The sequence below is a fragment of the Tachypleus tridentatus genome, chromosome 10, assembly GCF_004210375.1.
Source record: "Tachypleus tridentatus isolate NWPU-2018 chromosome 10, ASM421037v1, whole genome shotgun sequence".
NCBI lineage: Eukaryota > Metazoa > Arthropoda > Merostomata > Xiphosura > Limulidae > Tachypleus > Tachypleus tridentatus.
In genome coordinates, this window is record NC_134834.1 from 38526677 (window position 1) to 38538963 (window position 12287).

At 33.4% G+C, this 12287-nt stretch overlaps 1 protein-coding gene across 4 annotated transcripts in view; it reads right to left on the bottom strand.

Moving 5' to 3' along the window:
- The window catches only part of LOC143229088 (uncharacterized), a 28095-nt gene extending 16652 nt beyond the window's left edge, over window positions 1–11443 (bottom strand). For 2 of the 4 annotated variants that reach the window (XM_076460904.1, XM_076460903.1), the window contains exons 1-2: window positions 11088–11439; window positions 1228–1466 (exon numbers count right to left, since the gene is read on the bottom strand). In XM_076460904.1, coding sequence (XP_076317019.1) covers window positions 1228–1466; window positions 11088–11202 — 354 coding nt within the window. In that variant the 5' untranslated portion in view covers window positions 11203–11439. Of the gene's footprint in view, window positions 1–1227; window positions 1467–11087 lie in introns of all 4 variants that reach the window. The other 2 variants (XM_076460906.1, XM_076460905.1) reach the window with 2 other exon arrangements.
- Between the last annotated feature and the right edge of the window lie 844 nt (window positions 11444–12287).

A 12287-nucleotide genomic window follows, 5' to 3' on the forward strand; every position in this document is an offset into this window, starting at 1 on the left:
TACACTGCTAAATTAGGGACGGCTAGCACAGATAGCCCTCGAGTAGCTTTGTGCGAAATTCCAAAACAAACAAACAAATGTTATTCTTCCATTCAAAACGTAAAATTTTAGTTATTACTGTTTTTGACAAAGGTTAATACGTATTAGAATTAATGTTAGTACCTAAACCCCGAAACACGTGTGTCATTAAGTTACCTGAATCTAATTTTATTTGATGTAAACTACGTACTTTGCACAATTCTTTGTATTTTTTAATATTACAGTACTGAAATTAATAATGCGTGTTATCTGTACTCGTTTGTTATCAATGTACAACTAATTAATGTACTCGATAAGGAGAGGTTGTGGGGCCAGATCTGAATGATCCCTCCCTTAATCTCTAAGGGTATATACCAGATCTGGTGACAGTTGTGGTAGTAATGAGTTACGTCGGTATGGGTAAAGAGCTTTCAAAATTTTCCAATGTAAGTATATATACCATATCGTTTAATTATTTATAAATAAATATAAAAGTAGTTTTGACCTGTTTGTATAAGACATAAAATATATACCACAAGTATATATACTTTATATGTATGTATAATCAGCTTCAGAGAGTTACGATATACACTTGCTGTAAAACCTTGACATTTTGAGATTAAAAAAATCACGTTTTCTATCGTCATTTCTGTGTAACAGATATCTAAAGCATTGACAAACCAAGAATTAAATGTGGGGAATAACTTTTGCCCTCTTCAAACAATCGCAATGAAAGGTTTCTGTTTTCGTGATTAACGTAAAGTTTTAGGTTTGTTTGTAGTTAAAAATAAAAGTATTTCGTTGTCTTATCTCAAAAGATAGTATTATGCACAATTGTTTAAATTTCTGTGGCGAAGTAAAAAGACTTCATGATACAAAACACATGCCACAATCGTTAACGACTTTTTCAAGAAATGTCAGTACTCGTCAGCCCGGATAGATTGACGATACAGAATGTCATCACTTAAGGGAGGGGGAGTGAGAGTTTTATCGGGTGTTATTATCTTTCACACCCCCACATTTATACTGTTTTTAAACAGTAAAATGGCGCTTATTTGATACCACAGCTTTCAAATTAGAAAAATTATTTTGCTATGACCCACAATGTAGAATATGCAGTTTGGACGACATAACCCTAATATAATACATGTCTATTTGATAAAGACTGCAGTTAAATTCTGCAGTCAGCAAATATTAGTTCACACTTACATATGTACGCATTTCTTTCGCGACATCTCCCAAACTGCTGACACGTTCCTGGGCCAATTTTAGCACGTCCACGTGGTCTATCTGGGCGAGTGACGGGTCGGATGTGAAGCTGTAACCTGTACATGGCTCTTGAAGATTTTGGGCATAAGGTTGTTGAGAGAACAGCAACTCATCATTTGAAGTGCTGGTAAGAGGGTGAACGGTCACGTGACCAAAAACGCAAAAGACGATGAACAGTTCTATCAGAAAAAAAACAAAACGCGTGGAAATTGTATCGGTTATATGTGATTTCTAACTATTACTTACAAATACGTAAACACCGAAGAAAACTATAATTACAAATGCAACGTTTTTAAAAAAGTTGATTAATTAAAAGTTTTCATAACCATTTGATAATTATAATAATTTAGTAAAATGTTTTATAGGGGGAGAAAAACAGAAGATGAAAACTTCAATTATTCACTTTTTTCTTTATTATAAACAAGGTTGAAAGGAAGGTATTTAAATTTATATAAACTATTATAAAGAGAAGGAATTTAAGACACGAAAAAATTCGTAAGTCTTAACATTAACGAATTCGTTACTTAACATTAATAATATGTGCAACTGATGTAATGATAAATTCAGTAGTGTCTTATCTTCTGCCTTTTTATATAACTATTTGGCAGCTGTATAGAATATATTATGAGTAAAAAGTTTTAATTATTTCTTTTAAACCAAAATTCCATTAAAGTTGTAGTGGGGGCCAGTGGGTAAGATAATAGGACAAAAATCTAACATAAACCTAAAATTAGACGGCGTTAGCTAAGAGGGAAGATGAAAGTTCACGAAAAAGCTCAGCTCACTGGCCTCCTCGTCAGTGTTGGCACAGTTTTAAAGTTAATCTTTCTTTGAAAAACTGGAGGTAATGAATTGTTTTCCAGTTTCTTGTAACATCTATTTTAATGTGCTTTCTGAAAGCTGTACTTGTTCACGCACTATTATATAGCACTTGTATGTTTAAAAAGATTTTATCATATAATTTGTGACCTCCATTACAGGGCGATTCTAAATCCGCCACTAAAATCCCTACGAATATAATAATATATCATTTAATATTTCTCTGACAATATTTAGCGAAAATAACATCTTTACTATCTGATGTAAACAGTACTTCTACAGATTTTATCTCTCTCTCTTCTTGCTACTTTGGATTCCAAAATTACTTGTACTATCGTGTCTTTTCACAGCTTATTCTGTTACTAATAGCTGTGTGTGCGTTGTTTTTGTTTTCTTATAGCAAAGCCACATCGGGCTATCTGCTGTGTCCACCGAGGGAATCGAACCCCTTATTTTAGCGTTGTAAATCATAAGACATAGGGGGAATACTAACAACTGTTAAATATGTTATAAAAAGACACATATTGAAGTAAACGTTAAATTATTTATTAAATCGATACGATAACTATAAAATTGATCGAGAATGGTGCAAGCGGCCAATTCTGGGTGAGCTGTTGTCCTTCCAGAAAGAAGCTGACAATAATGTATCAACTTCATGATTTTCACAGATACTACAGACTTCTGTCATAACGTAGATATACGATGTCATATACCAAATATTAACAAACGAAAGCAAAACTTCGATTAAAATAGATAATTTTCAAGTTAATAAATATCATGGTACCGATATATATACATATACGTATGTTTAAAGATAATTTTATATTTTTATGTAACATTTTTCTTAACGATGGTTTTAAAAATTACATTTCAATATTATTGCCTCTACCATTACTGGACCCTTCAAAATAATCCACAATATAATTACGTATATGCATATATATATATAGTGTTACATATATTTAATATACCTTTTTTCATCTACATATAGTAGTACACACCAAATTGCTTCTTATTTCGAAAGTGAATATTTTTCATAATTGCTATTATTACATTATTTTATACACCTGGAAGTATAATCAGTTGCATCTTCTCGGCCCGGCATGGCCAAGCGTATTAGGACGTGCGACTCGTAATCTGAGGGTCGCGAGTTCGCATCCCCCTCGCGCCAAACATGCTCGCCCTTTCAGCCGTTGGGACGTTATAATGTGATGATCAATCCCACTATTCGTTGGTAAAAGAGTAGCCCAAGAGTTGGCGGTTGGTGGTGATGACTAGCTGCCTTCCCTCTGGTCCTACACTGCTAAATTAGGGACGGCTAGCACAGATAGCCCTCGAGTAGCTTTGTGCGAAATTCTAAAGCAAACAAACAAACAAACATTGTATCTTCTTCATAATGGCGCAGCGTGTTCATCCTTTTGGAGTTTAAAAGATTAATTAAAATTTTCTACGAAATAATGTTTTATATTTCTACTTACTTTTTGTCTTGTAAAAGGTGTAATTGTCAGTTTAATTTTATTGTGATTAATTTGGAATTATATACAATTTATAATCTAACCGTTCTTATAATAATATACGCATATGATACTTATCTGGCTTACTTCTCGCTTATACTTTATTATTATTATGTTATCTCTCTAATGAAGAGACAAATGATAGAAGTTTCAGTTTCACACGTGATTGATGACGTGAGCTGTGTTATCTTTTGTCACAACTATCGATGTTTCCTGTTCTTTTATCGAAGTACACTGATGATACTGAACCCAGCAGAGCTTTTTTATTTGTCAGTAAAACATTAAAGCACCAATTCTTTAAAATATATTTTGTATCGCTGTTAAATGCGCTGAAGTATACTTCCTATGTTACAGATCAGAAACGATAGTAACTCATCAGTTGATCGTCAATACGGATAACAAAAAAAAACAAAAAACGACTACCTCTTCTTTTCTAACTTCTGTCCTTGTTTTTTGTTTGCTTGTTTCTTTTTTCAACATGATATGTTTACGTGAATGTAATTTTAATCAGAATACATATAATAATACGAAACTTGAATACTGTGTTTATTCCTGAGCCCTATCTGAAAGGAAATGTTACATACAGAACAAGTTTGTAGATATATGGGAAGGAACAGGTAGAAACAAGTCAAGTTCCACTAACACAGACCACCTGCTCACTTTGTGTTCTTAATTGTTAACATTTTGCAAAAAAATTTAAATTATATGTTACATGTATGTATATTTTAGTGGCTTCTTCCCCTGCTGAGAAACGTGTGTTTATAATGATCGAGTTTTATTTGTGTGTCTGGGGTTGTCTAATAGTAATTGGTTATGAGCAATTATGCAAGGAGCATCATAAAGTCTAGAGTGTGCTGGTATTTGTGTAAATAGACAGGGTTGTTGTTTTCGTTGTTCTTCGGCGAGCTAGAGTAATGCTGTACTGTGTATAACGAGACATCTGAAAAGCCACATCGTACTTGGATAAAACCAGGGACATATGTGATCATTGATAAATTTTCGGCTGGCTAGTTGATATTGGATGGTAATAAAGAATCTCGCGATCTACGGAAGAAGAAAAAAGGGACCAAGGACAAACTGGATTAACGGGAAAACGGAAATTATCACGGAAAGGAATGACTATAACATTCAATTGAGGATTGGCACCATTAAACACCAGCATAGGTTCAAAATCCAGTGATACAAATATAGTCAACTAGACGAGTTAAGAGTTTTTTTGTATAAATATTTGATTTGTCCAGTAGCCATTGTAAGCAAAGTGTGATTTTGTTCATTGTTATCCGTTAGAATTTATTCAAAAGTACCATAACTTTATCTTTCAGTTGTTCCCTTTGTCGTTACATCCGTTGGAGAATTTCATTCGCAACATATCTTTGTCTTACCTTGTGTTTTCTACACTTTTGTGAACACTTGTGTGTCATAGCTATGGCTTTATTCAAGAACTTGTTAACTACTGAAATAAAATTCTTAAAATGTTTTTATTTTATAAACTTTGGTTAAAATGCATGAAACTGTTCGTTATTTTTTACTGAAAATTGCAACATGCATAACTGCATATTTTTTTTGCTATAATTATCATTATTTTGTCGTTTGTTGTTGTTTTTTATATCTGATCCAGTCTTGTATATCGTAACGTTGAATAAATGTTATTGAAATTAGATAAATATATGTTTGCTTGTTTATTTTGTTGCTAAATACAAAATTACACAATAGGCTATCTGTTTTAATGTTAAATTCCCAGACTTGCCGCTGAGCTACCGAGGGTTTTGTTTGTAATTAAGCATAAAGCTACACAATGGGCTATCTGTGTTTCGCCCATCACGGGTATCGAAACCCAGTTTCTTCCCTTGTAAGTCCGCAGACATGCAGCTGTGTCACTGGGGGGCAAGAGATACAGGGCAAAAAAATGATAATATACATATAAAAGCTAATTATATTTAACTACGCTCTAGACCATTTTTGTTGCAGTTACAAATATTGTCAGGTTAAATTAAAGAAAAGGATACAATAATAAAACATTTTTTAGTCAGCCGCCAGGAATGTCCCACTGTGCCTGCAAGTAATGATATTTGTGAACGATCAATCCAAATTAATGAGATTTTTTAAGCAGTTGTTAATACTTCCTTATTTTAATAACAAATATTAGTTTTAATAAGAAAAGAATGCTGCAAGCCACTGTCCAATTTTACAACATTTGTTTAAACAATTATGAATAATTCTTTACTGTGATTGTAAATATTATGGTGTAAGTAGCTTTTTCTAGCTGGCGAAGCGTGATTTCAATTAATTTACTTGACATTAAACATTAATATTAGGCCTGTTATATTTTTAATTCTGCATTCTACATCTAGTATACGTTACGGATTTTCAAGAATTGTCCCTCGCTGGGTCAGCGATAAATTTTTGGATTTACGACACTAAAATCAGGGTTTCGATTCCCCTTGGTTTACACAGCAAATAGCGCGATGTGGCTTTGCTATAGAAAGAACACAAACTTTCAAGAATTAGAAGGGTGTATAATAACAGCATTCCAGCCCTCTATATTTACCGGATCCATGGTTGGAATATTATTTTTATAAATTCTTCTAATTTATGAAAGTCTCTTAGGGATTAGGTGTAGAATGCAGTGTTAACAGTATAATAGGCCTAATCTTATTGTTTAATGACAAGTACGTTTATTACAAATATTATAGGATTTGATTAACAAAACAAAGATTGCAAGTTATAATTAGATTTTGTGATTTGAAAATAAATTATTATTATTATTACGATGCAGATAATGATGAAAAACGTTTTATTTTACAATTTCTTTGCCTTTGTGGATTCATCGGAATTAATTGTACAAAAACTACTATCCTCGATGAGGCTCCAGTGGCAAAACATTAACCAAAATAAGTTTTTCTTTATTATTTGGAGAGTAAAGGTCGTTTTTTCTTTTAGTTTACTGCTAAAATGCTTAAATTTCTGCAGTGTGCGCTACAAATTCTGAAAAAAACAAACAAACAATTTAACGATGGTTTACAATCAACCGCCAGCAATACACAAAGACATGGTCCGGTGGCCATATTGACCTAGTTTATTTTGCCGAGTAAACAAACCAGAACGTGGCTTTGTGTGTTTCCTTATAGCAAAGCCACAGCGGGATATCTGCTGAGCCCACCGAGAGGAATCGAACCTCTGATTTTAGCGTTGTAAATCGGGAGACATACCGCTGTACTAGCTATACTTTATGGAATCATTATGATAACATAACATTGTAACAAACAATTACCAGTTATACTATGTTATCACCCAATAATTATTGGCTCATTAGTCTTCTATCAGTTGTGGGAAAAGTTTTCATAAGTCTGATAAAATATGCTTCACAAAACCATTTAACCATGTTTTTTGGAATTTTATTGGATAGTCAAGATGGTTTTACTGAATGAATGTTTTGCTTTACAAACCTAATGAAGTTCTTGAAAAGGTTACTGTTTATGTAGATAAGGATATAAGGATGTAGATAAGGTATAAGCTTGGCGTATCTGGATTTTTAGTAAACATGAGACAAGATGTAGCAAAAAATGCTTGTAAAACACTTATCTCTATAATTGTAAGAGATAAATTAGCAAATGGGGTAGAAAAGTGGCTGGATGGAAGAAATTAGAGAACTGTTAAAAATGGAGTTGAGTCATACTGGATTAATGTCACAAATGGGGTGCCTCAGGGCTCAGTCTTGGGATCTTTGCTCTTTTTTGATTAACGTAGATAAACGGATGGTAATTGCATTACATAATTTTGCAAGTGATATTAGGACGTGAAGAGGATGTTGATGCTTTATAAAATAATTTAGGTAATTTAGTAAGTTGAGTGAATGAAAGATGGGTTTTAAGTACAGCAAATGCAAGATAATGCATGTGGGTTACCATAATTTGAATTACAAGTATAATTTAGACGGGAATAGCCTGAATAGGTAATATTGGTATAATGGTTGATCAGTTTTATAAAAAAAACATTCAAGCAGCGTGCTGTTAGTGGTATAGGAAATAGGATTTTATGTTCTAATTAGAGTATTTTTGAATACAAGTCTAAAGAGGCTATGATTTCATTGTATAGGTCACTGGTTAGGACGTATTTAGAGTACTGTGTCCAGTCTTGGGCTTCTCACCTCATTGAATATACAACATAAGCGAGATTGGGTATTTTGACAAATAAACAAAGCAGATTCTCTTCATTCATTATACCTCTAACTGCAGCCAATACATGAGTCATCAATGGTTAAATATAGATATCCACTCATAAATATAGCCTAATAAATCTCTTTCCTTTCAAAGGCAAGGCTTAATAGTGCATTTATATCTTTTAAGAGGAAAATAAGTAGGATAATGACAGCCTTACGAGCGATAACAGAAGTTTTTGTAAACTTATATTATAGTTGACAACTCGCTGTATACTTTAAATTTGGCTATATTCTATATTTCTTGTTATATTCTGATGTTTATCTTTCAGAATACGTTTACAATACCTAGAATAAAATACAAACATGCGAAAGGGTTACTGATTATGTATCTCTGTCAATTGTTTACTGTAATTCCAAATATTTTTGGATTTAATTAACAATGAAGATTGCAAGTGATGTTTTGTTAACTGTTCCCAAAATATTGCCCTGATTATATTTACCTTTGATATTTAAAAATAAGGTAAATATATAAACATCCTTCTATACTTTATCTATTCCATAAACCTCGAATGTTATGGTTTAAGCAAAAAAAACAAACAAAAAATTGTTCCAAATTTGCTGATATATAGTGATCTATAGCTACTATAGTTAAATATTTGTCAGTCTCAGACAAACGTTTGTCGATATATAAAGTTTATCTGTTATCATTATAATTAGTTAGTTTATCAAGCAGTACGATTTTTACCTTAACTGAAACTTATAAAACATTGATACTTTGATTATAATTTCATTCTTGAAACTAATATTGATTTTAATAAATTCAGCGATATGTCTCCGGATTTACAACGCTAAAATCAGGGGTTTTATTCCCCTCGGTGGGCTGAGCAGATAGCCCTTTGTGGCTTTGCTATACGAAAAACATTTTAATAAATTATTTGTCAATACGCGTATGGTATTGTACATGTTCTTACAAAACAGCCCGACATGGCGAAGTGGGTAACGGCACTCGACTCGTAATCTGAGGGTCGCGGGTTCGAATCCCCGTCGCTCCAAACATGCTCGTCATTTTAGCTGTGGGGCGTTATAATGTGACAGTCAATCCCACTATTCGTTGGTAAAAGAGTAGCCCAAGAGTTGACGGTGGGTGGTGATGACTAGCTGCCTTCCCTCTAGTCTTACACTGCTAAATTAGGGACGGCTAGCGCATATAGCCCTCGTGTAGCTTTTCGCAAAATTCAAACCAAACAATACAAAATATTCTTGTTCTCCAGATAAGGATTTTTAAAACAATTTCATTTACAGTTTATTTGTAAAAAAATAAATCATAATTATCATGTATTATTAATATTAAATATATACAATTATCTTTAAGTTTCTTACTTTTCAATGACCACCTTCAACAGAACTGTTAGTTTGCACATAGTACTTTATTTATAAAAAAAACGAATAAGATTTAACGTTATTTATCAAATTTAACTCGAGTAAATAAACTTTTCGTATATAAACAACAGTGATATTAGGCAGAAAAAATCTATATATCTGTAGTTAAACAAAAATATCTAAAAACAAACAAACCCAAGTGATATATATGGCTTCATTAAATCTCCTTCTTCTTTTTCTAATCTATATAAATATTAGAAGGGGTCTTGTTTTACATTTCACAAGTTCACTGTATAAAGTATTCATCTAAATAATAATGAAACTAATAGAGTTTTCATTTGCAGTAGTTTTGTAAAGTATAGGACCGAAGGTCTTCCCATTTCGTGATCCAAATAAATATATTAATACATCAGTCTCAAAACATTAAACTTAAAACTCAACAACTGAAAAACCAAGCATTTCAAGCTCGTGGTATGGAGGAACAAAGAGAGTGTTTAGTTACCAATATATCTAGTTAACGTCTCCAAGGTTATCAAGAAGAGAAACAAATACAAAAATAAGTAGGCCGGAAATCACAAAATACCGGTCCAGTCAGCATGTCTATTGACCAACGTTCCAACTAGGGATTACCTCACCAAAAAGTAGTGTTAAGACTTCTGTCGGTCTACCCAGAAGGTTCTATTTTAACACAAATTAGTACTTATCGCCTTGTTCAAACTTGTTCTTAATTACTAATGAAACACTTGCATGTGCTAAAATAAAGTTGATCATGATTATTTCTGTTGCAGCTAAACAGGTGAATAGTAAACTTATAGATTTTATGAATTTTGTAAAAAGAAAACTATCAGTAAGTAACGAAGGTTTGAATGATTACAGGTGATTTTAAGAACGATCGAATTTCCATTGTGAAATTTTTTACCACGAATATACAACTTCAGAAAGACTGTCTCCGTTTTAAAGTATTTTAAAACATAGAAAAAATGGTTAGGTATGTAATAAATTTATATTTTATTCATATTTTAACAGAAAATTGCAAAAAAGTGAAAAATTTCTGTTCGTGAACATTCTGTGGCAAATTCAATAAGTTTTCATCGTACAGTTTTTCAAAATCGTTTTATTTTATAGTTTACGATTGTGGTTAAAAAAAAACCTCAAGCGAAGAGGTAATTGTGTTTCTGTGTTTAGAATTCATTGATGATTTGACTATGACAACGTTTTCATCAATTTTTCTGTCAAGTAGCTGCTTCTATCAGCTTCTAGCGCCCACTAATGTAACAAGCATGTTTACATATTTATTTGTGTAAAAGCTCTTCAAGACAGACTTAGAACTTAGAGGTTGGGAAAACTTGGCAGCAGCTTAAAAAAACAAAAAGGAATATAGTTGTCGTAAGCAATAAGAAAAAAAAGTTTAAGATTAGTTTAAAACTCAGCCGTTCCCACTCTCCTTCATAATCCTGAAGGTTAGACGTTTGTGAAGGTTTGTTTGTTTGTTTTGGAATTTCGCACAAAGCTACTCGAGGGCTATCTGTGCTAGCCGTCCCTAATTTAGCAGTGTAAGACTAGAGGGAAGGCAGCTAGTCATCACCACCCACCGCCAACTCTTGGGCTACTCTTTTACCAACGAATAGTGGGATTGATCGTCACATTATACGCCCCCACGGCTGGGAGGGCGAGCATGTTTAGCGCGACGCGGGGGCGAACCCGCGACCCTCGGATTACGAGTCGCACGCCTTAGGCGCTTGGCCATGCCAGGCCTGTTTGTGAAGGGAAAAAAAAAAAAAATGTGTTACTACTGTTTTGACACCCTATGTGAGGAAGACATATACGTATATACATATATACAGGTGTAGGTAGCATGAGGCTTGCGTGGGCTCGAACTTTCCACTTACAGTGCAGGTCATTTTTTTGTAAAGAAAAATTAAACTTACCTGCTAAAAAACTCTGGATATTAAAGACATCTGTAGCCAATAGGTGGCGGCTTGAGCACAGCATAAATAGTACATTTACTCGTAAGCTGTGCCGGCTGAATGCTCCAAGTGTCATAATTATAATTGGTGCTAAAGAATGGAGAACTTGGTTGGGTTGGAAGGGATTTGAGTGAAAGTATTCTCTTTCTAGCAGTTCTTTCCACTATCTCGACAAAGACCCAAACAGAACTGTCAGAAGAATACAGAACGATCTGAGGCACGTGCAGTTGAGTTGCTCAGTCTCTAACACCGGGCTACTACTTGCTATCTGTCGAGACTTACCTTTGCAAATGGTTCCGAACGCTTTTATAGATGCCACTGTTTTTCCCGCCAGCTCGTGGGGATTTAAAATGTCTATAGAAGATCTTTAGTGTGTGTTTATGACGTATTTGACGTTGTAATGTACGTCACAAGAAGAGTGATGTCATTTTGGCCGGATACCAGGAAAAGTTCAGGCAAGTTGATTGTATTGTGAACAAGTTAATCCACGCTAATTACTTCCCCTTTATTAACGTCCACTCTACAATCTATTTCAAGGTTACGCTACACTAGTTAACGTCAAACATTGGGTCGAATAGCAGTTTAAAACAAACATTAGAAGGATTTTATTGTGCTATTGTTGTGAAGAACCATTGATATTGTTGTTTGTTTGGTTGTAGAATTAAATACAAAGCTACACAATGGGTTATCTCTTCTCTGTCCACCACAGGTATTGAAATCTGGTTTTTAGCGGTGTGAGTCCACAGGCATGCCGCTGTGCTACTGGGGGCAGATATTATTGTTATAGTCTGTATGGTAGTTAGTAATAAATAGGCATTCGTGTATATTTCATTTCTGTCACTAACCACGACTCTGCTGCCATAGGGTTATTTCTCTAATTTAAATGACCGTTACATTAAGTATAAAAGTACAAGTAATGAGATTTTAGACAAACAATTCTTCTAGTTTTTATTCTTCTTACTTACAATTATATGTTTTCAAATGTGTTAAGTTGGATTACATGAATACCTACATTTACATACATGGCTATTTTGGTACAGAGAAATATATTTTTCATAATTTTTTGGCAACCATTCAAGTGAAATTCTGTATAGTTTCTTAAATGTTAACCATTAAACAATTTTTAATTTATGGGCATCACTTTAGTTATTGAAACGTACT